This window comes from Saimiri boliviensis, chromosome 2 (assembly GCF_048565385.1).
Source record: "Saimiri boliviensis isolate mSaiBol1 chromosome 2, mSaiBol1.pri, whole genome shotgun sequence".
NCBI classification, from domain to species: Eukaryota; Metazoa; Chordata; class Mammalia; order Primates; family Cebidae; genus Saimiri; species Saimiri boliviensis.
The window spans coordinates 127,504,367-127,529,561 of NC_133450.1; the positions used below are offsets into that span (position 1 = coordinate 127,504,367).

Genomic DNA, 25,195 nt, shown 5'->3' on the forward strand with positions numbered 1-25,195 from the left:
TCTTTCAAGTGAGAAGCTGACCCTAGTTATGGATATTAAATCAAATGTTATTAAACTTCATCACATCACCATGCCAGCCCTTAACTGCCACTTGGGGAAGTGCCTAGAGATCCTTCACATCTCTGCAAACACAGCTCAGTGTCCTCATCTGATTAAGCTCATGCCAGCCCTCTAGACAAAGAAAAGATGGCTTCTAATCCAAATCATTGTTTTCTGTTCATGACTGTGACTGCACAGTGGTGATGTCTGATGTGTGTGTGTTTGGTTACCGCTGCATCACAGTTTGGTGCCCTTGTTAGGTAAGTCTGCCATTATTGACTGACTTTGGAGCCTAAACATGGTTATGTCTTGTTTGCTGTTGGAATGGTGAGTTCTGAGTTTCAGAAAACCAACTTACTGGTAAACCACTGGGGCATACCTTGTTTGCAAGTTGCGAACTCTTATTATTATTTTTTAAATTGTGGAACATTCAGTCTTGTCCAGAGAATTAAAAGAAGTGGCTGACATTGGTCTGGGCAGTGATTTTTTGGGTAAGACTTAAAGCATAGGCAACAAAAGCAAATATGGGCAAACAGAATTGCATCAAACTAAAAAGCTTCTGCACAGCAGAAGAAACAGTTAACAGAGCAAAGAGGCAGCCCGTGGATTGGGAGAGAAAATTTGCAAATCATACATCTGATAAGGGGCTAATATTGAAAATACACGAGGAACTTAAACAACTCAACAGCAAGAAGGCACATAACCTGAGTTTAAAAATGGGCAAAAGATCTGAACAGACATTTCTCAAAAGAAGAGCTGTGAATGGCCAACAATGCTTGCAAAAATACTTGACATCTGTAATCATTGGGGAAATGCAAATTAAAACCACATTATCACCTCAAACCTGTTAGAGTGGCTATTTTCAAAAAGACAAACGATAGCAAGTGTTGGTGAGGATGTGGAGAAAAGGCAATCCTTGTACACTGTAAATGAGTACAGCTATTTTGGAAAATAGTATGGAGGTTCTTCAAAAAACTAAAAATAGAGTTACCAAATGATCCTGCAGTCCCACCAAAGGAATTGAAATTGGTGTGTGGAAGGGATCTCTGCACCCCATGTTCATTGCAGCACTGTTCACAGTAGCCGAGATATGGAAACCACCTCAGTGTCCATCAGCAGATGAGTGGATAAAGAAAATGTGGTGAATATTCACAATGGAATACTCTTCAGTGTTAAAAAAGAATAATCTTCTGTTCTTTTTGACAACATAGGTGAACCTGGAGGACATTACACTAAGTGGGATAAATGAAGGCACAGAAAGACAGATGCTGCATGATCTCACTTACATGTGGAATCTAAAAAAGTTGATCTCGTAGAAGCATTGAGTAGGCAAGTGTTACCAGGGACTTGTGGGTACGGGTGGATAGGGAAAGTGGAGATGTTGATGAAAGGCTATAAAGTTTCAGTTAGACTGAAGGAATAAGTTTTAGTGATCTATTGTACTGCATGGTCACCACTGTTAATAATGTGTATTTCATAACTACTAAGAGAATAGACTTTTAACATCCTCTCCAAAAAAAAAAAAAAGTAGTGAGGTTATAGATATGTTAATTAGCTTGATTATTCTACAATGTATATACAGATCAAAACATCACATTGAATCCCCAGAATATATATATAATTATTATTTGTCAATTAAAAATTAATTTAAAAAATGAAACGAACAAAAAAGAATGGGAAGGAAAGAGCAGCTCTAAGTATGTTATTAAAAGATATATTTTTTAAAATGGCAACTACTACTGTTTGTTCTGTTACTACTATTATTGCAATATTGCAGCTACTGTTTACTGGGACCTATCATTTGTGTGGGGCTTAGCTCTCCTACATACATTATTTCTAACTCTCACAACCATGTTTTGTGGTCCTGAGGCTACAGATGAGGATTCCAGGGCTGGAGGGGATTGCTGGCTGATGCAGGGCCACAGCTGATGGGGAATGTTCAGATGCAGGCTCAGCTGGCTCTCAGGCCAGACCCTTCCCAGGCCTTCGCCCCGATTGCCAAGATGGCCCCTGTTTCTGAGGCATAGAGTTTGATTTGAAAGTTAGTAAGCTTCTTTTCTCGTTAACTTTGAGTCAGGATGGTTAAATTTATAGCTGGCTGAATACTTCCCAGAGGATGAGTGTAACGATATTGATTTTGGCAAAATGAGTCATATACCTTACTGCCTGGGAACACAAGCTCAATTACCACAAGCCAACAGCATAAGCTTTCCCTTGTCAACATTTTTCCTACATGTTCGTCAGTCTGTGGATGTGAACAAAGCACTGAGGAGAAGGAAAGGTCACGAATAACTGGCGGGGATGCAAGGCGTGGGGTGCAGGGAGCTGGCCCTGAGATTAGACGGGGCCAGTCTCCATCTCAGCGTGGCTGACTCATGTGGCTCTGGGTATCTCTCACCTCACTGAGCTTCCATTTTCCCGGCTGTGAGAGATGGGTTAATTACACCTACCACCCAGGGTGCGGTGTGATGTGTGCAAGCTCCAGACAGGCCTGGAGGTAATAGGCTCCTGATAAATGTCATCCCTTCTCCTTGACTGTGAACTGCTTTGCCAGGGCTGCCTCTGAGCTCCCTGCAGAGGGGCGCAGGAGCTTATCTTTTCTTTCCTGGAGACCCATACTTGGGTTTCATGTGACTTGGATCAAATACCTATTATGTGACAGGAACTAGGCTGGCAGCCAGACATGCTGAATGGAGGAGGAGGGCCCTCACGACCTGGAGGCCTGCACGATAATAGGGTCCCAAGCATAGATGTTACAGTGGACAGGTGGTGCTGCCCTGGCTACATGTGTGGTCACCTTGGGGAGCTCGATGTCTCCACCTGAGAAAGGAAGAGGGACAGCTTGGAGGAGCCACCGTTCCAGAGTTCCCAGGTGCCCTATCACTGTCAAATGGAGGTAGAAGCACTGGTCATAGAGTCAGTAGAACAAATGGGATTTCTGCATTGTGTTTTAAACATGTTTTTGCTTTAATGATTTTTTTTATTTGTTTTATTATTGATTCAAGGAGAAAAGAATTGATTTTTTCCTAGCTCCAATAAGATACAAAAAGTTTTTATACTGGTTGAGCTTGTTATAATGAGATCAATAAAGTCAGTGCCAGTGGATTAAGTATTTTAAAACTCAGTTTTCTATAATAAGCATACAGTGAATAAACAGAATTTTCTATATCAAACAGGTAAACAAGCAAGATGGTCTCAAGGTTAAATGTTATATAACAGGTAACCATTATGCTGAAAGTAGCATTGTCCAGGAGAGGATATGACAGACAAGCTCCTTGATTTATGAAAAGATAGAGAGGAAGAGCCCATCTGACAAGTTAAGACCTTCACCTCCGGCATGGCTGGTGTTCATGTTCAATATATCTCACTGATGAATATTTTCTAGACTTTACCCACATCTCTTTAACAAATGTAAAGGGCAGTCCAGGGCGATGTATTCTCAAAGCCTCATGACAAAAGCTCAAAAAGCATTGATCTCTGGAGGTTCTTGCTATTTACAAACCTGTATCCCTTGGTTTTAGTTTGTGATTTGACCGAGGATGAATTCAATAATTTGCCATTTAATTTTGCAAACTATAATAGCTCCCTTTTGTTGATTGCTGTTTGCCATGCTCTGTGGAAGGCTTCATGTACCTCATTACATTTAGCCGTCATGACAACCGTACATTTGTAAGAGTGTGAGACAGAGCAGCGCAGGGTCCTGCCCAGGGCCTCTCCACTGGAAGTGACAGAGCTGGGGTGGGATCTGGGTCTGCGTAGTTTGGAACTCCTCAGCTATACCATCTTCTGCTTCCAACATTGTGCCAGATAATGATGGCTATGGTTCTGATTTCTGAAACAAAGTCTTACTTGAGAACTTCTTACTTAGCAGGATTTTTTACTTAATGTTTTTCACTAGGTATCCAGAAACGTATTTAAAAATTTTTAAATCTTGTAGGTTTGAACCCTTTTAACAAAGAAAAGCAGTAAAGGCCTAGTTAGTATAAGTAAAAATAGTAAAAATGTATAAACTACAGCTTATCTTCTAAATGGAAATACTTAAAAGACAGATTTTCAGTTTCTTTTTTTTTTTTTTTTGAGACGGAGTTTCGCTCTTGTTACCCAGGCTGGAGTGCAACGGCGCGATCTCGGCTCACCGCAACCTCCGCCTCCTGGGCTCAGGCAATTCTCCTGCCTCAGCCTCCTAAGTAGCTGGGATTACAGGCACGTACCACCATGCCCAGCTAGTTGTTTTGTATTTTTAGTAGAGACGGGGTTTCACCATGTTGACCAGGATGGTCTCGATCGTTCGACCTCGTGATCCACCCGCCTCGGCCTCCCAAAGTGCTGGGGTTACAGGCTTGAGCCACCGCGCCCGGCCGATTTTCAGTTTCTTTAGGGGGTTGAGGAAAAATAACATTCAGATTTTTTTTTTTTTTTTTTTTTTAGCAGAAAAAGTTCAATTATCATCTTTTAGCAATTCAGCTTTCACGTTTTCTCTCATCTGTTTTTCCCATTGTTGGCAAGACTGTATCACTGCACTTTTGAAAAAACATATGGATAATTCACTGTCATTTCTGAAATTAAGCATATCGTTATATGCTATGGTCCAAAAAACAAGGGAAACTCTTCTCCAGGCAGATAGACTTTGTGTTCCTTTTGGATTTAAGGATTGGCAATGAATTCCAAGTGAGCAAGACGCTGATCACTGAATGTTCTCAATGATAAGCATAGTTGTCCCTGTAGGGAGAAAGACCCTGGCAGTCCTGGGACTTCTCAGTGGTGTGGGGGCTCCAGTGGCATCCATGCCTGCCTTTTCTGTCTAGGGGATGTGATGGTGGCCCCTGTCCTCAGTCTCCAGATGAGCCCCAGCTACTTCATTGAAGTGAGTGTCCTGGGGTCTCTGTGCTGCTGCATTGCTGCTCTGAGTCTCTGGCAAAGGCACATGGGGACCGAGGGGGCAGCCCTCTGCCTATGCTCCCTGAGCAGGGGGACTTGCTAACTGTGCATGTCGTGGTTGGCTTCTGATCACCAACTGCAGCTTAAAAGGTATAGTTTGCCATGCTCTGTAGAAGGCTTTATGTACCACCTTGAGTTGCAGGTGCGTTTCAGGAAAGGAAAAGAAGAGTACATTTTTTGGGGGTAGGAGGAGTACCAGATTTCCAATTAGATCAATTCACCAAGAAGCAGTTTTTTGGTTTACTTGAGTGTTGTCTGTTGATCTAATGAGAAGGACATAGCACAAAGACCATCATCTCACAAGTCTGCTCATTTCCTTGATGACTTAAAAAAAATCTTTATTTATTAGAAAAACAGTATTACAACAAATATATTAATATAATTCAAAAAGTTATCTTACTACCTCTAGAACAACTCGTTTCATTTCAGTGAATCTCTTCCCAGTCTTTGTCCATATCAGTAGGGGTCCCCATCCCCTGGGCCACAGACTGGTACCTGTCTGTAGCCTATTAGGAACGGGGCCGCACAGCAGGAGGTGAATGGTGGGAGAGTGAACATTACCGTCTGAGCTCCATCTCCTGTCAGATCAGCAGCAGCGTCAGGTCCTCATAGGAATGGAACCCTGTTGTGAACTGCGCTTGCGAGGGATCTAGGTTGTGCTCCTCTTATAAGAATCTAACTAACCCCTGCTGATCTGAGGTGGAACAGTTTCATCCTGAAAGCACCCCCATCCCAACCGCTGGTTCATGGAAAAATTGTCCTCTGCAAAACCCATCCTTGGTGCCAAAAAGGTTGGGGACTGCTATGTATCGATTCTCATTTAATACTCTTGTAATTAAAGAACAGGAATTAAGCATTGTCCATCTTGCTGCGGACCGCGGTTTGTGATTCCAGTTTTCAGTGGCTTTTCAGCATCCCATCAGGCAGAAAACCACATTTTCACTGTTCCCCTCGGGCTGGGCAGTTAGGGTGTTGTTTAGAGTCCCTTCTCCATACAGGTTATATGGCCTAAAGCGGCCAGCTCTTGGCAACATTGTGATGACACAGGGTGACCATGAAAATCTTTTGTGCCATCTGCACTGCATCTTGTAGCAAAATAGTTAAGGGGCTTGTGGAGCTCAAAGAGGTATAGATTCTTTATTTACAAAAAGTCAAGTATTTCCAAAATTTTCTCTGCTGATAAGTGACTGCCAGTTGTAGGCCCCTAGAAGATATTAGAAAAAAAATCAACACACTTAATTATCCATCATGGCAAACGTAATGCTTGAACGAAGGATGAAAGAGTAACTGCTTTCTAAAAAAGTTGTACTATGGAGAGAACATTTTGAAAACAGAAGTTTTTAATTGTTTCCATTGTTACGTGATTTTTTTTTTGCCAAAAATGATGTGTCACCTATTAAAATCTCAAATGTCTTCACCCTTAACCTGGGAACAGTGTTTTTCTAATCTGTTTTAAAACCCTTTAAATGAAAATTTCAGTGGATTTTGAGCGGGGTTGTTAAAAATATGATAATGCAATAATTAACCTTCTGATTAGTTGCAGGAGCTATTATTTGATATTAGGGGAAATAGAGCTTTACTAGCAAAATGTTCACAAAGTCTTTTGCATCAGTGGTGGATAGAAGTGGAAAATGTCCAGGCAGCGCAGCCTCATGAAGGCTCTTGGTGCTGCAGGCACCTGGCATGTACCTTTCCCTGCTGCCAGGATGCCCAAGAGGAGATTGGTGTGGTTGTCAGATAAACCTGCTCCTGCAAAAGTGGAAGTGCAGCTGGAAAATGGCAGCAGCAAAGGATAAATCTTCAGACTAAAACGTGCAAATGAAAGGGAAGAGGGGAGCAAAGGGAAAACAGGCCAAAGTGGCTAACCCAGAGACTAAAGAACAGTTACCTGCAGAAACGGGGAAATGAAAACTGAGGAGAGTCCAGCCTCTTATGCAGCAGGAGAGAAAGAAGCCAAGTCTGCTGAATCCCATATACCGTGTCTTAGCAGTGGTTCCTGTCTCCTTTCTTGTACAATCCAGAGGAATGTTTTAATCAACATTTTATAAATGCAAGTTTTTTTAGTACCTCTGGAAATATTTTTAAGAAGGAGGGAATCCCACCTCATCCCATTTTTTAAGTGTAAATGCTATTTTTTTTTTTTTACGAGGAGAAATCATTTTCTGGTTGTTTATTTTTTTTGGTACAACCAGAAAATAGTGTGGGATATTGAATTATGGGAGGCTTTGATTGTCTTGGATGTCAGCTTAACATTCCATAGATGGGGGGTTAGTTTTCATATCCTATGATGCAAAGCATATGAAATGGCGATATGGAGTCAGTCCTGCATTTAATGTCTTTGACATTTTAAAATTACTTCTATTCTCATGTTGTTTTTTAGTAGAATTGTTTCCTAAAGAAAGCCATGCCTTGATCGTGGCTCTCCCTGTCAGAGTTGTGTGCACTCTGGAACATCTTTGGTTGTGGTCATCCTGTTTTCCAAAAAACTTTGTTACTGTGCTGTGAAAGATTAAACATTTGAATATGTAGTGTACCTGCTATTCAGTTGTGAATTGGTGAGACGTATGTAACAGCTTATCAACATGTGAAGATACAGGTACTTGATAGCCTCTTAATGAAAATTTGCTTCCAAATTTTAAGTGGGAAAGTCACTGGAATAAGTTTTAAAAAGAATTACAATACATGGCTTTTCAGATTTTTGTTACATATGTTAAGAATTGTGTACAAATTGAAAGTCTGCACTGATCCTCAACCAACAAAATCTCAATTATGAAAGAAAAGAAAAAAGAAGTGGAAAATGTCCTCCATGTGGCCAATGGTGAATCTCTCCCATCTAGGTCCATGCATCTGTGCGTGAAAGAAACTTTGTTGGCTTTGATAGAGTTCAGTGGATCAACCAACTTACCTGCAACCAGACTACATTCAAATAACTGAATTATAAACAGTTCCCTACATTAAGAAAAATGGAAGCATATTCAATTCTGTTGCTCTCACTAAAATTAGTATTACATAACTCCTGATTTCAGAGAGGTTCGTCGATTCTCTTAATAAGAGTATATTAAAATATATTTTAAAATATTGACTTATCCTTGTATCATCCTTTAAACTGTTATATTTTTGGCACTTTTAAATGTTGATAATATGTTGGTACAGAAGCACGTTATACAACTTAAATGTCTATATACTGGTGATATGTGCCTTACATTTTTCATGGATGGGGTGTACTGTCAAACAATAATAGCTTGGAGACCATGAATCTAGGCAGATTGGGTCCGTTGAAAGCCTCCCGCTGTGACTGTCGTGAATACTGATTGATTACTTTCATTTCCACACCTGGTGAGCTGGTAGAGCCCTTCACTAATGTGTGGGGTCACAGAACACAAAGCAGGGCAACCTTTTGTGCTTTCTGAATTGAATGAGCAAGTGCTGCTCCCTGGGTTCCTACCAGTGGAAGTGATGCTTGAGACCTCAGTGTCTTTATGGTTTTCTTCGCCACCAGTTTCCTGTGTCCCTAAGTAGCCTACTGCTCAGTCCAATGGGGGAGTTTCTGTGGGTACAAGCCAGTCAAGGTTTTTCCTCCTGCACTGTGGGAACCATTATGGCACCTCTGAGGGAAGACTCCTCCACGTTTCTGGCTGGGTGGGGTGCAGCAGTTGCTGTGCCTGGTGTATAAGCCCTGCCTGTGGGGGACGTGCACAGGGCCAGCACTCAGAGACTCCTATGGTGAGAACACCCCCCAAGACTGGTCCACCTTCTTGATGCAGTTTCAGATGGATGAGGTTTGGACAGACAAGAATGACAGCCGGTGCCCTGGGACACGGGAGCTGTACTGGTTAATGGAAGGAGGACCAGCTTTAAGTTGCTCCAAATGATTAATGTTTTTGAAGTTTATATAGCTTACCTCTAAAAGATCATAGTGATAAAAAAGACATTTTTCACATCATATGTGTGTATATCTATGTACACACACACACATACACACACACACACACACACACACACACACACCATAATGCACATAAATGCTTGACAACAGTTTATGATGTATTTATAAAGGACATGGATTGCCTTGTGTCCTGTAGAGCCAGTGAGAACCCTGATGGTCCACACCACTCTGTCCAATCTGTGCTTGGGCCACCACAATGGCCACTCTCATTTATCGCCCAGTGTCTCAGGCCACTCCACCTGCCATGCTCCATAGCAAACCATTCATCCATTATTATAAGGTGGCTGATCCTGAAAGGTATCACCTTGGAGCAATCCTGTTTTTGGTTTTTAAACTGTTACATAAATAATCTACTGTATTAACTGTGCAGTCTTGGAAATGTTACATGACCTCCCTTGGCCTTGTGTTCAGTTGTAAGGTGGGTATAGGGTCATTGTGTGTTTTATATGAGCTAATGCATGTCACACTTACAGCACATGTGAAAGGTGGCACTCATAGACTCACCTGTCTAAGCTCAGTCCAGGAGGAGGGGTTGTTCAGTTAATCAAGGGTGGGCTGGCCAGAGAATCAGAATAAGGGCAAATCTTGCTGCCACCACTGTCATATTGCCAGAAAGTTTCCATTAGGCCTCATTGGGCCCAGGGGAGCTGTGTTTGCTATGGACCCCCATACCAGATGGCATGTTTGTTTTAAGATATTTGTTTCATGACCTAAGTACTTTCTAATCCTCTCTTCTCTTTTTGTGTTGTAGGAACCCAGCTATTTAGTGGTCGAAGTGACTTTAGAATCACTACCTTGAAATTCCATCCGAAAGACCACAACATTTTTTTATGTGGAGGCTTCAGCTCTGAAATGAAAGCTTGGGATATAAGGACCAGCAAGGTAACAGCCATTTTCCTAACTTGGCCTTTCCACAGGAGAGCTTGCTTCAACAATTTGAATAACTGGGGGCAGGTCAGCATCTATATATAGGACTCTTGAGGTGGAATAATTACCACTTAATATTTAATCAGTGCTAAGCATAATTTTTAGATGTTTTGAAAGAACGTTGTTGAGTTGTCAGACTTAAAATATCATAGGTGTAATTTTATGCAGCATATTACTAAAAATATTTGTTGAATACCTACTATGCACAAATGCTTCCAGATGATATAAAATGAATCTGCTGGGCTACTGAAGGGAATAATGTGTGGATACAGCTGCTGGGCTATGCAAGGGAATAATGTGTGGATACAGGTAACTCTGGTACAGAGAATCGGGGGGTGTGTGTATGCACCTGTGCACATGCATACATGCTTGGGAGAGAGAGGAAGGGAGGCGTGAGTGCTTTTAGCTTGCTGGGGGAAGGCTTCTTAGAGGAGTTCCTGGGGTTGAAAGGGTGGTTGTGATTTCCATCCCCATCCTTTACTGCAACCTGCTGCACCTTTTACCATCACCACTTACTACATGGCAGCTCCATCCTAGTTGTTCAGGCCAAAAACATCAGAATCAGCCCTGTCTCTGCTCTTCGCATCATATCCCCATACCCAAACCATTAGCAAATTCTCTAAAACCTGGACACTTTTCCCCACGTCGGCCGTTGTAGCTCTGCTGTTGTCTCTCACTGGGATGGTTGCAGGAGTTTCCCATCTGATCTCTCACTTTCCGCCTTGCCCCTTGCAGGCTGTTCTCAACTCAGCAGCTAGATTGATCTATTACAGTGTGACTCAGACATGTCACTCCTCTTGTTGGAATTCTCCAGGCTCTGATCTTACAGTAAAAGAAAGCCAATGTCTCTGATGGTCCACAAGGCTTAAATGATCCTCTCTGGCCTGGGGGCGGGCCAGCATTTCTCATCAATGCCAGTCGCACTAGGCTCCTTTCCTTCCCTGAACATACGAGCACATTCCTGCCTCAGGGCCTTTGCAATTGCTGCTCCCTCTGCCTGGAAGGCTCTTCTGCCTGTTTCCTACGCAGAGGCTTGCTGCCTGCTGTCACGGGGCTCTGATCACATGTTACCTCTCCAGTGAGGTGGCCCCTGACTGCAACCCACTAGCATTCACTAGTTCCCTATGCTATATCATTTTTCTCCATTGCATTTACTGTCATCTGACATATGATAGATTTTATGTGTTCATTCGTTTGCCTGTTTCCCTCCTCTAGAATGTAAGCTTTTTGAGGGCAGGGATTTTTGTTTGCTGCTGACATCGAGCTTCTAGAACAGTGCCTGGCACATAGTAGGCACTGTGTGAATCATGATTAATGGAATGAGTGAATGATGGAGGAAGGCAGTCATGCAGAGAGTGTAGATATAGGAGATGGGAACACAGGATGTCTGTGGGGACTTGGTTGGGCATGGGCTCCACACAGCAAGGTGACTTGGGCAGAGAGTCTTTCAATGCTGTGTGTCTTGGTCTTAACAGTGGGGAGCCACGGGAGGTTTGTGAACATCTCCTCCCTTGGCCCTAGACAGGTGCAGCATCCAAGCAGGTCTGTCCTGAGTCGTGGCTGTCCATGTGTTCTAGAGGGAAGAGGGCGACACAGAGCCCCCAAGGCCTAGATTCCAGATTTGCCTTCCTGCTTCAGACTGGCTGGCACAGGAAGACCTTTTCCTGATGGGCAGAAGGGGCTGCTGTTTTTTTGAGCCTAAATGCAGAGACTTTTTTTTTGGACAAAGAATGGGAAGTTTTGTCCATACATGAGATCTTGCTTAAAGTACTCATGAGTGGTAGATAAATGTAGTCTTTAAAAAAAAAAAAAATCACACATTTTTCTTTTACAAAGGAACTTTCTTATACAAATATTTGGAAAAGAGAGGAAATTACCCATAAAGAAGTGGACACAGTGACATTTAAAAAAACCTGCCAAAACACTTTATATTTAGGATATAAATACGTGACAAGTGAAAAAAAACATTTGAACGTGCCTTGTGAACTGGAGGCTCTTAGTCATACCTTTTGAAGTGGGACCTCCTGAGCACCCAGCCCCTCCTGACAACCATGTCTCTTATGGGTGCACTCACTGTTTTTAGCCTCAAAGACCAAACACATAAAAAATTGCTCACCAAGGACGCCATCTGATTTAAGCGTTTGTTAAAAATACTGGATTTTTTCCTAGGGCAGATGCCAGCTGACGAGCTCTGAAAATGCTGGGGGAGAAGCAATTAGAAGCAGATGTTGCTGTGACTGGTGTTGGCATGTTTGCGAGTCTCTCCCAAGATAGTAATGTGGCTAAGGGATCTGTGCAGTATTTGTTTTTACTTCCTTTCTACCAACAATCCTCCCCCGCTAGGTCACCGGGCTTGTTCCATTTGCATCAGTTGGGCTCAGGAGACAACACTCTTTCCTGCTTTGACAGGTGTTGCCCATGTGTCTCAAATGGACTCGGCAAGAGGACCAGGGAGGTGGCATAGCCCCGGCCCTCCAGGGGCTCCTGCCTGCTGCTACTCACTCCTCATCCCTGTGGGCTCCTGTGGCGCTGTCCCAGGTGCTGAACTCTCCGGCTCAGCCTGGGCGCTTATGTGAACATACAGAAGGGAGCAGCTTGGCTTTTTCCAGCTGCCTTCAGGGTCCGCGGTGGGAACCGCAGGTGGAAGTAGGAGGGACAAAGACCTTAGCTTAAACCAAGACAAGCCTTGCCTTTTAAATACAGTGGGGAGGGAATTTTTTTTGTAAAAGTAATACATAATCATATGACGACATTGGAAAATTCAGGTAAAGACAGGAGGGATAGTCCAAACAGCCAAAGTTAAAACATTAGCAACAATTTGATAGTCTTCTTTCTGGTTTTTTTCCTCTTGTGTGTGTGTGTTTTTTTTTTTTTTAAATATAAAAGCACTATTTGGTCTTATTTTTATGCACAAATTTGTATTTTGCTTTTCATGTAGCATTAGAAGGATATTCTCTATTAGTGCAGACTCTTGTAAGGCTTCAGGCATATTCCTTTGATTCACAGTGTTCCTCACTCACTGCCTTGCTTCTTCCCAGGACTCAGAGCAGTGTCTGGCATAGGCAGACACTCAGTAAGTATCTATGGATGAAGTGAATCAGATGAATGCTTTAACATATTAAACCATTTCCCTGTGTTAGACGTGTAGGATAGTTCAAAAATGTTTTTGCCATTTAAAATGAATAGATGCGAGGATAGAGCTCAGCATTCAGCAAACTATAGCCTGAGGCTAGTCCAGCTAACTGCCTGTTTTTGTAAATAAAGGTTTATTGGAACACAGCCACACTCATTCATTTATGTATCATCTTTGGCTGCTTTTATACTATGGTGGCAGAGTGGAGCCATTGCAGCAGAGGCCACACAGCCCACAAAACCAAAGATATTTAAGATCTGACTGACCTTGGTATAGAGAGATGTGGTTCTGACATCTGTTACCCTATTGATTGTCAGGACTAATCCTCCCGAGCTGGCTGACAAGGTGAGTGTCTTACCCCATTCTGTGTTCGTTGCAGAAAACAGGTGCTTAGAGAATGTGTTTTTCAGGTGTGAACTGTTCCTTCAGTCAGGGGTGTATAAGTTGTTTCTCTCTCTTGTTATAATCTCTAAACAAACCACCAAGTTTGTTATTTACTGTATTACACATTCCACTGTAAGAAACATCTTTGTGCATATAGCTTTTTCCACATTTGGGATTTATTTCCTTAAGCCTGACTCTCAGAATGAAAATTTCTGGGTCAAAGCAAGCCTACATTGTGAAGGTAAGGAGCAGGTTTCTGCTGACAGAACTGAGGCGAGTGAGGCCAGACAACCTCTCTCTGGGATCTTAGGGCATGGTGAGTAGTTGGAACATAACAACTTTTTAGTTACTTTCCAGTCATAAGGCTTTATGTTTCCTTAAATGTAGCCAAATGACAAGTGTCAGGATTCTGGACTTCTCTAGTCCAGCCCAATTCATTACAGCAAATGGGCTGTTTGGCTCCCTGTCTCTTCTTCTTAGCTGATGTTGGCTGATCTGTGCACCTTGGATTTGATGTTTGTAGCACATCTCTTCACTGCAGAGTGTCTGACTTCATCTCCAGAGGTCATCAGGATGTGTTCTGCACAAGCCAGCTGTGTGTGCTTACTCAAAGCTGGCTTCCCGCTGCTGCTGCAGCATCCTCTGACCCCTCTTCCTCCCAGCAGTCTGCTTGAACATGGTTGTGGTCTGGAACCCAAGACGCCTGTGGTCCAACCTTTACAGTATTATGATGGTCAATTTCTTCAGGAGCCCCCTGAGCCTCCAGTGCCATTGGCCTGAGCTGCCGGAGACCTGGGCTCACATCCTTCCTCTGTTACTCGCTTGGCTGGGTGATTTCAGGCACATTCCTTAAGCAAAACCTCTCTGGTCCACGACTTTTTAAATTGGTATCCTAAAGTGGCAGTCCAAACACACCTCCAAAGTAGGGTTTCTCAAACTCACAGGTGTAGGAGAAAACCTAGACTCTTGTTAGGATGCAGATACTGTTTCAGCAGGTCCGGGTGGGGATGAGACCCTGCATTTCTAACAAGCTCCCAGGAGATGAAGCAGGGGATAGCGTGTGGACCACATTTTGAGAAGCCAGGGCCCAAAGGGCCTCTGAACTTAGAAGTCCCTTGCTTCTCTCATATGAACCTTATCCTCAATTAGCCTGCACCATCTGTGACCTATCTCAGGGACATGATCACTCTTGACTCTTACTTGCCTTTGAGTGCTTTTATCCACAGGTGTTTCTTTACAGCCGCCTGGTGTGGGAGCCTGGCATCTCTGTGCCTGGCATTCCTGGCAAGGCCCAGACCAGAGCAGGTGTTCAGGGTAACCTGGAGTAAGCTGATGGAGTCAGCTGCCACTCTTTTTGTGATAGAGGCCTGTAGGAGTACCCACCTGCCCGTAACCTCAGGGACAGTGGCCACCCTGGGATCTACATAGAGGGTGTGGTCCCTCTGACAAATGGGATATGAAGGCTAGCTGGAATTCGGCCATAGTGAGTCATTCCAGAAGTGTGGACAGAGGCAGGAGGACTTGGGAAACCCTGTGTCAGATGAGATATAGTGTGGCCATCAAGGCACTGTTGTTCTCTGCTAAGACTGAGCTCCTCTGCTTCCTGGTGTTCTGTAGATAACAGAGTTATGAGTCTCTTGCATGTCCAGCCTTGCAGTGCTGTGGCTCTGAGCCCAGCACAGAATGGAAGCTGTAGAGTTGCAGGAGAAGCCTAAGACATGGACTCAGCCATATTGGGCCTTCTAGCAGGGTGGGAAATGTTCCAAGGGAGTCACCTTCAAGTTCACTTTAAGATGACTATGTATTTTGAACCAAAAGTTAGGGTAGGTAATAAAAAGAGCTGCTCCTTTTGTAACATGAATGAGATTTGTTAAGAAAGCTCATATAGAGGCTTAAAACTCACATTGCAAATTTAGTGAATCACCTTTTTGCAGGACTACATTATGGAACCCCAACCTCAGCAGATTACCTCTCAGTTAAGGCCAGATTGAACGCTGAAAATTGGAGCAGCCTTTGAAAATGTAGGACGCGTTGCTCCCGGAGCTGGGAGCCTGGACTCTGCCCCAGTTCCTCTCTTTCTGTATGCAGGGTGACATTGGGCAGGCTGGGGGCGGAGTGGTTCTTTTGCTGTCTAGCTCCTACTCTGCGCCTGAGAAAGAGTTGCAGATGCGTTCAGTTCTGCCAGCTCTGCTCCTCCAGGGCCCCACTGTACCTCTAAAACTCCGATTCCCCACTCGCTCTGGGACTCTCATGATAAAACCAGCTCTGATAGGCTGGCTCACTTTCTCCAGCACACCCTGGTGTCACATTGACACTAATTGTCAATATTTCATGCTTGTTCCACATCTTTCTTTCTACTTTTATTATTATTTTTAAGTTTATAAAGGGACATCTTGGCTTCCAGATCTTGACTTGGTTTCTTGACCTCCTTCTCTAGCTTTATCCCATACTCTCTGTAGCCACGTGTGCTAACATGCAGGTGACAGGGGAGTGGGTGACTCACCCTTGGGCCTGTGTGGGTCCTCAGCTCAGCTTCCTACAATCCCAGCCCATCACTAGTATGCTATAGCATTCTGGTAGCATGTAGACTCCCTGAAGGAAAGAGTTGTGCCTCATTTACCATGGTATTTCCAGCATCCAGCATAGTGCCAAGCACATAATAAGGAGGGAGGGGAGGCAGGAAGGGCACAAACTGTCACATGAATGACTTAAAGTTTTTTTTTTTGGTTTTTTTTTTGAGATGAAGTTTCACTCTTGTTTGCCCAGGCTTGAGTGCAATGGCGCCATCTCGGCTCACCACAACCTCTGCCTCCCGGGTTCAAGCGATTCTCCTGCCTCAGCCTCCCGAGTAGCTGGGATTACAGGCATGCACCACCACGCCCAGCTAGTCTTTTGTATTTTTATAGACAGGGTTTCTCCATGTTGGTCAGGCTGGTCTCAAACTCCTGACATCAGGTGATCTGCCTGCTTTGGCCTTCCAAAGTGCTAGGATTACAGGCATGAGCCACCATGCCTGGCTGACTTAATAGCCTTAATCAAGACAGATTCTTAAAATCACAACTGATTAGCCCAGCCAGTTGAGTGAAGGCTGGGCCACTGTCATAAATTTGCTTATCTCCTTCCCCTCCCGTGAGCATCCTTCCTTGGATGGGAGTAATCGCAGGATGGTAGTGATAGGAGCTGGTAAAGCAGCAGATGGTGGCTGGGCTGGCCTGGTCTGACTGGTCTAGGGCACAGGCCATAGCTACCAAGGGAGCATTAGAAAGTATTCCTGCCCATGGTAGCCTAGGCATCGAGTTTTTGAAAACTCTGCAGGTGCTTCTAATATATAGCCAGAGTTGGGGGCCATGGTGTGGGTACCTAGTGAAAATTCTGCCCCAGTGGATGAGAACATTTTTGAGATTTGTACTCCTGTGATGGTGGCTGTCCGAGAGACAGCTTTGCCTACTTGGTTGAAAGTGCCATCAGTTTTGTGGCATTGTAGGCAGGTTACTTATTTGCCCTAATGAGATTTTGATTAGTCTCCATTTGTCTCTTTCATCTGTTTTATATTAAAAAGGCTTTTTATTGGACTTTTTGTACTTTCCACAGTACTGACTAAGCTCTGCCACAAGCTAAACTTTGTATGCAGATGAGAGTAGGAGCCCAATGGAGGCAAAGACAAGGTGCCGAGGCTGTTCCTTGACTTTCCTGGCTCCCATTTCCTCATCCATCAAGTGGGGGCATGGTGGAGTGCCTGATGATCTTGAGGGCCCCTTTCAGCAGCCAGTGCTGATGACATCATGCCATGCAGGCTGTGTTCGCAGTGGCTCATTTCCTCGTGGCTGTCCTGGGAGGTGGGCTGGGTGCTGCCGTCATCCCTCTTCCTCTCTCAGGGCCCTGAGGCTTGGAGGGGCTCAGTTATACACCACAAGCACACGGCTAGTTTGTAGTAGGGTAAGACCATGAACTGGGGTGGTTTGATGCTCAAACCCTTACAGTTCCTCTTGTTCACAGTGTGAATTCAGCTTTAGTCTTAAATGAACATACAGTCATGTACCACATAATGACGTTTCAGTCAGTGTCAGACCACATATAAGACAGTGGTCCTGTAAGATTATAATAAAACTGAAAAATTCACCTAGCGATCACCTGCAGTGTTCAGTACAGTTGCCTCCCACCCAGATGTATAGCCTAGGAGCCGTAGGCTAGACCACTTGCCTAGGTGTACATAGGCTATGCCATCGAGGTTTGTGTAAGCGCATGATGTTCACACAATGACAAAATTGCCTCATGACGCATTTCCCAGACTGTATCCCTGTCGTGAAGCAGCACATGACTAAAGATTGGTCAGTGAGGGCTATGTGTTTTGTTCTCGGGGAAGCCTGCATAGACAGCCCTGGCATTCACATGTTCACTGAGCACTGCCACGTGCATCTCGGTGCCTGGTGTCAGGGCCTGGCCATGGATGGGACAGTGGTGGGTTTTGTTCTGAGGGACCACAGCCCTGTAACCTTAGGCCTGAAAATGGAACCCAACGTATCTGTGAGAACAGCCTTCCTGCCCCCCTCCCCCTAGTAATGGCAAGGAAACTAATTCTGAAAAGTTCAGCTCTCAGTGCAGGGTCGGCAGCCATTGAGGGGACTGGATCTGAAGCCAGGTCTTCCTCTAATTTCTGCTTCTCCCTATTGCAGGAAGAGGACGTGTTTCATTTACCCATGTCACAAACATTTTCTGAACCTCCACCAGAAACCAAGCATTGTTGTCCCAGGGCATGAGGCAACAAAATCCAGTTAGACAGTCCATGTCTTAAAGCTGTAGAAGGGACTGCTGAGAACATCTATTTCTTTCAATGTTCAGTGGTTCCGTCAGCTTTACTGGATGCCTTCACAACTGGCTGGGGAGTCCCTGTGCATCTCCTGGGATGTCTATAAGTTTTAGGCAGAAGTGGACCGTTGGTCCCCGGAATCTGGAACTTCAGAGACCTGCCCTACAACCCAGTCCTCCTCTTCAGCCTTACTCTGCACCACTTTCATTGGGACTGGGTAAGAAGACCCCTGTTTAAAACCCACACATGAGCTGCCAGCAAGCTCAGTGGATGACAATGGGAAGCCATGGCACTCAAGAGGGCGATGTTTCAAGACTTTCATTAACACCCACCTCATTTGATAACTTTTGCCCTTAACAATGCAGCAGGGAATTTCAGAAGATATAAAGCAGGTTCTTTGGACCTGTACTGATTCTATAAATATGATGTTTCTGTAATTCTGATTTACAAATCTTCTATAATACATGTTGCCACTAAAATAAACTCTCTGCTGCACTGAACATGCTTCTCCTTAAGGTTTTTTAAATTTTCATTTTTTTGCTATTAAATTATAATTCTTTTACTCGAAAACTTATTTTAGCCTTGCCATAACTAATAGCATCCAAAAAATCATGGGTTTGATGCTCTGGTTATTTTTTTGTCTTAATATATTTTAAAGTAACTAAAAATGGTTTTTAGAGACATGGTCTCATTCTGTCACCCAGGCTGGAATGAGGTGGCATGATCATATCTCACTGCAGCCTCAAACTCCTGGGCTCAAGGGATCCTCCAGCCTCAGCTTCTCTAGTAGCTGGGACTACAGGTGCCTGCCACCATGCCTGGCTAATTTTTAAATTATATGTAGAGAATGGGTCTTGCTATGTTGTACAGGCTGGTCTTGAACTCCTGGCCTCAAGCGATCCTCCTGCCTCAGCCCAAAGTGCTGGGATTACAAGTGTAAGCCGCTGTATTGCGCCTAAAGTAAATACTCATTAAATGTTTTTTGGTAACAGCTTTATTCTGTATTGTACAATTCACTCAGTCACTCGGTTCTTAGTATGTTTGCAGAGTTCTGCAGCCACAGCAGTCAGCTGAGAACATTTTCATCACCCCCAAAAAAGCCATGTTTTTTAGCAGCCACTCTATCCCCTGAGTCCCCTAGTCTCTGGCAACCTCAAATCGACTCTGTCTCTATAGATTTCTCCGTTATGGACATTTTATATAAATAGTCTTTTGTGACTGACTGACTTCTTTCACTTAACATAATGTTTTCAAGATTCATTCATATTGTAGCCTACATCAGGACTTCATTCTTGTATTTTATGTTTTTCTAATTAGACTTTATTTTTTAGAGGACTTTTATATTCACAGAAAAAATTTAGCAGAAGGGATAGAGATTTCCATTTACCCTCTGCCTGTGCTTATGCACAGCCTTCCTGTAATCATTCTGCGTTAGAGTGGTCCATCTGTTACAGATGGTGAACCACAGTGACACATGGTTGTCACTCAGGGTCCATAGTTTACATTAGGGTTCACTTTTGATGTTGTACATCCTGTGGGTTTGGACAAATGTTTAATGAGATGTACAACAGACTACATGTTTGTGTCCTCTCCAAAATTCCTATGTTGAGGCCCTAATGTGATGATATTAGGAGGTAGAGTGTTGGGTGGTAATTAGGACATGAAGGCGGAGCCCATAAGACTGGTAATAGTGTCCCTGTAAGACGAGACACTGGAGAGATGAATCTGTCTCCACCATGTGAAGATACGGTGAGAAGGTAGATGATGGCAAACCTGCAGGAGTGCCTTCGTCAGACACCACCTCTGTTTCTGTTGAGATATCCTCAAGCTCAAAGATTTTTTCCTAAGTTGTATCCATGCTGCTAAACTCATAAAAAGCATTCTTAAGTATTTATTTCTTATTTTGGGGGACAGGGTCTCACACTCTCTCCCAGGCTGGAGTGCAATGCTGTGATCACAGCTCAATGCAGCCTCAAAGTCCTGGGCTCAAGGGATCCTCCCACCTTGGCCTCTCAAATGCAGGGATTATAGGCATGAAGCACCACGCCCAGCAGTGTTCTTTATTTTTGTTACAGTGTTTTTGATCGCATGCAGCTCTTTTTGTCTTTTCTTAGAATTTCTACCTGTCTGTTTACAGTGCCCTTCTGTTCTTTCATGTTGTCTGCTTTTTCCATTAGAGCCCTTAGTGTGCTGATCATAGTTGTTTTAAATTTTCAGTCTTAGAATTCCATCGTCACTGCCATATCTGAGTCTGGTTCTGATGCTTTCTCTTCAAGCTATATCTTTTGCCTTTTAGTATGCCTTATAATTCTTTCTTGCTAGCCAGACAAGAAGACCTAGGTAAAAGGAACTGCTATACAAAGGACTTTAGTAATGTAGTATAGTGTCAGTGGGGGCGGGGAATCATCTTGCGACTAGGTTAGTCTTTTAGAGTCTGTGCTTCTGGACTGTAAGCTCACACGTACTTCTAAGTCCCTTCTCCCCTTTAGATAGGACAGACAGCTAGAATGGGCTTGAGCTGGGTGTTTTCTTTCTCCGCATAGAAGGATAGAGGGGCAGGAACTGGGTATTTCCCTTCTCCCATGTGGAAGGCTGGAGCCAGTGGGGTTGGGTATTCCCTTTCCCCCAGGTCAGCTAGGCTGTGATGAACCCAGCAACTTAGACTCTGGCTAACTGATTTCTCTGCAGGACGGATCCACAGAATGCTCTTTGGGAGGCTGGCTGAGGCAGGAGGATTGCTTGAGTCCAGGAATTAAGAGACCAGCCTGGGCAACATAGCGAGATCCTGACTCTACAAAAATAAAAAAATAAAAAGAAGAAGAACAGAATACTCTGTTATATTTCAAAGTAGTTCCTTTTCTCCTTCTGCTGGAAACATAAGGGGATTTTCTCCAGTCTTCTCTGTGAGAACCTGGTAGCTCCTGCAGGTAAAATGCACAAAATTTTGAGGGCCACTGATGACCAGGTCTTCCATAGTTTTTAATCTCTCTGACTTGTCCACAATGAGCCTCTAGCAATTTGTCAATTATAATTCCATTTCCTGGCCCTGGTTCCTGTGGAAATTTCTGCTCCAATACCTTGTGATTGTCTATTCACCTGTCTGTGTCTCCAATTTTGAGGGTAGCAGTTTGCCTTGTTATCTCACTTCTTTTATGGATCTAAAAAGAGTTTTATAGTTTGTTCAGCTTTTTACTTGTTGTTTTGATTTATAAGCTCTTTATATGCCAGAGCAGCAGCAAGAAGTCTTCCACTTCTTTTTATGACCAAATACTATTCTATTGTATGGATATACACATTTTGTTTCTCCATTCTCTAGTTGCTGGACATTTGCATTGTTTCCATTTATGGACATTTGTTTTTAAATTTTTATGTGGACATATGTTTTCATTTCTCTTGGTTCATCCTAGAATTGGAATTGCAGAGTCATATGGTTGGTAGCTGTATGTGTAACCTTTTGAGAAACTGCCAGACTGTTTTCTAAAGTGGTTGCACCGTTTTATATTCCCACCACCAGTGTATGAGGGTTCTGATTTTTCCATATACTCACCAATACTTGTTCCAACTTGTCTTTTGTATTATCCCTATCCTAGTGGTTACAAAGTGGTATCTTGTTTGATTTCCTTGAGGTTTGATATAGAACTATTCAGATTGTGTATTTCTTTATGAGTGAGACTTGGTAGCTGCATGCCTCAAAGAATTGGTTCATTTCATCTAAGTTGTGAAACTTAATGTATATAAACTGATTTGTAATATTCTCTTTTTCTTTTGATATTTTGAATGCCTGTAGTGATGTCTCCTCTTTCATTACTGGTAATGGTATTTGTGTCTTTTTTCTTAGTCATTGTGACTAAGAAAATCTTATTAATCATTTCAAAGAAATACTGACTTTCTCCCCTTTTTTCTACTTCCTTAATTTCTGCTCTAATTTTTATTTTCTTCTGTCTGCTTGCTTTGGATTTAATTTGCTTTTCTTTTTCTAATTTCTTAAGGAGGCAAGTTAGGCCATTGATTTGAGATCTTTTTTAATATAAACATGTTAATGCTACACATTTTCCTCTCAGAACTGCTTCATCTGTATCCCACAAATTTTAATTATAATATGCTGGCTGTATTTTAATTTTAATCCAATTACAAATACTTTCTCATTTTCTTTAGACTTTGTCTTTGATATATGGGCTATCTAGAAGTGTATTGTTTAATTTCCAAGCATGTGGAAACGTGGAGATTTGCCAGATTATCTTTCTTTTTCTTTTTTCTTTTCTTTTCCCTTCATTCTCTTCCCCTCTCCTCCCCTCCCCTCCCCTTCCCTTCCCTCCCCACCCCTCCCCTTCCTTCCCCTCCCCTCCCCTCCCCTCCCCTCCCCTCCCCTCTCCTCCCCTCCCCTCCCCTCCCCTCCCCTCCCCTCCTCTCTTCTTTCTGACAGTCTCTCTCTGTCCTCTAGGCTGGAGTGCAGGGTTGTGATTTTGGCTCACTACAAACTCTGCCTCCCGGATTCCAGCAATTCTCATACCTCAGCCTCCGGAATAACTGGGACTAAAGGTGTGCGCCACCACACCCAGCTAATTTTTGTATTTAGTAGAGATGGGATTTCACCGTGTTGATCAGGCTGGAAGATCTCTATCATTAATTTCTAGTTTAATCCTGGTCAGAAAACATACTTTGTATTTCAGTTCTTCTAAATTTGCTAAGGTTAGCTTTATGGCCCCGAATATAGCCTGCTATGTTGAATGTTCCCTCTTCTCTGCGCATTTTGCTGTTGCTGGGCAGTGTATTCTATAAGTGGCAGTTTGGTCAATTGGTTGAAGATGGTGTCTGTTCTTTTATATCCTTGCTGGTTTTTTTTTTTTTTTTTTTTTTTTTAATCTATTTGTTCTTTCAGTTACGGAGAGAGGAATGTTGACATCTCCAGGTATAATTGTGAATTTGTGTATTTTTCTCTTCAGTTCTGTGATTTTTTGCTTCATATACTTTGAAGCTGCCAGAGCAGCTCCACTGGGGTCCTCCTCTCAGGTCAAAGCTGTTAGAGAAAATCAGAAAATAGAAAAGAAAAAAAAGAAAGAAATTGGGCTCCCACATCTGTACTAGTCACTTCTCTGAGTTTTTCTCTCTCTCTCCCAAGCCATGTGCTCATTTCCCTTTTGAGTCCTTAGGGAGTTGCTTTTTGTATTTTGTCCAGAATTTCAGTTGTCATCAGTGGAGAGGTGGGCTGTAGGAGGTGTGTTCCAGTTTAGCCTTAGGTTGATTTTGAACATATTTTTCTTTTTCCCTTGCATTTCCCTTCTTTTTGGCTAGATGTCACCTGCCCTCCAAGTCTCCACTAACGTCTCCTCTCCAGGAAATCTTCCCAAGCCTGACTGGATTGGGTGTCTCCCCACCCCACCAGGTGATTCTGCTTCTACAGCCTGACAGCCTGGGTTGTAGACCCTGGTTGTCCCCAACTGGGATGTGAGCCCCGTGAGGGTGGGCAAACAGGATGGCCTCTTCCAACTCGGTATCCCCAGACTCTGTGTGTGCTGGTACATGGTCAGCAGTTCAGTCACTGTTTCTTGAATAAGTGATTGTACCCACCTCCATGGACCTGCAGTATAACTCTGCAAAAATTGTATGACTTTATGAAAGTTCATGCAATTCAATTTGTGCCCCAGCAAATAGATTCCCAGTTTCAGGAGGGTGTTGATGGCTGTGTGGTTTTAAGCACACGGATGTTCCATGTACCCTGTCAGCAGGCAGGCTTCCTGGCAGCCACAGCCTTTTCTCACACCACTGAAGGAAGACTGCTTGGCGCTTCGCAAATCTGGTGTGGAGGCTGCAGAGGGAGATGGACGTGCTGAAAGGAGACCGAGGGCCACATTCCATAGTGAGCGGGCCATTATCATGCCCACTTCAGAAGGGAGATGAGGAGTGAATAGCTCTCCTTACCCTCTGCATTCCCCTTTTCCACCAAGCAGGTTTCCTGGTTTTTAGTTACAGTCTTTGTCTTGAATTTTTTTTCTTTTCAAAAAGGTCCGGTTTTCTGGCTTGCCTCACTTGTTTGCTAATTGAACACTGTGGAGCACCTGCCATGTACAAGGTGTCTTCCTAATTTAGAGGATTCAGAGAAGCTGCAGGAAATGCCTCTTGCCCTGCTGCTGGCACCACCTCCACCCAGTTGCCGGCCCAGCCAGAAACCTCTGCAGCAGCTTTAGGGTCTCCCTTCCCCACTACCCTAATCCCCTATGTCCTCCTCTTCCAGAGCCAACATGTGAGGGTGTGCAGGCTGTCCAGTACAGAGAGGCACCTGGCTGAGGGGTAGGTGGGGTCTGGATTCCATTCCATGCCCTTGATTTGGGGTGGTTTCTACTTGAAGGGCTGTCTTTCTCTAATAGGAACCAAGGTGCCATTCGGGCCAGTGGCAGCCCTGTCCTGTCACCTTCTGTCTCTTACTTGGTCTGGGCGGGGCTGTGAGCCAATGACAGGGCTTGTGGTGGGGTCTCTCTGTGACTTGGGTGCAAGCAGGGTGTAGGGGTAGCAAAAAGGGGCCTTGGAGAGCTGGAGACCCAAGTGCTGCCCCCAACTTCAGAATGGAGGGTGAGGCGGTTGTTCTCTAGATGCTCCTTTTGATTAGAAAAGGAATACATGCTCTTTGTTGGCTACTTTAGAAATGGAAAAATATAAAGAAAATAACCCATTAAACTTCAGCCCAGCCATAACTACCACTGACAGTTGGTATTCTTCATTCAATTGTTTTATGCATATATATTTACATTTTTATATAATTGTTCATCAGCTTAATATAGTATCATTAGCATTTCTCACATTGTTAAAAGGTTTTAGATGCTGTAATTTTTAATAATTACCCAATATATTATTCCAAGATGTATTTAACCAGTCCTCTATTGTTGGGTGTTTATAAGATTTCCAGTGGCTCCCTTATTACAACACTAAGGCAAACGTCTCTGCACATTAATTCCTAAATGCAGAATGAGTCCAAGGGTAAGCATGGTTGTTGGGTTCTGGAAACCACTGCCTGTTTTCTTCCAGA

The 25,195-nt window shown here is 43.6% G+C and overlaps 1 protein-coding gene across 5 annotated transcripts in view; it reads left to right on the plus strand.

Annotated features, from left to right (window-relative positions):
• WDR25 (WD repeat domain 25) overlaps nucleotides 1-25,195 on the plus strand; it is a 153,312-nt gene that overhangs the window by 96,661 nt on the left and 31,456 nt on the right. For all 5 annotated transcript variants that reach the window (XM_010352366.3, XM_003941610.4, XM_010352368.3 and 2 more), the window contains exon 4: nucleotides 9,675-9,805. In XM_010352366.3, coding sequence (XP_010350668.1) covers nucleotides 9,675-9,805 — 131 coding nt within the window. The remainder of the gene's footprint in view (nucleotides 1-9,674; nucleotides 9,806-25,195) is intronic.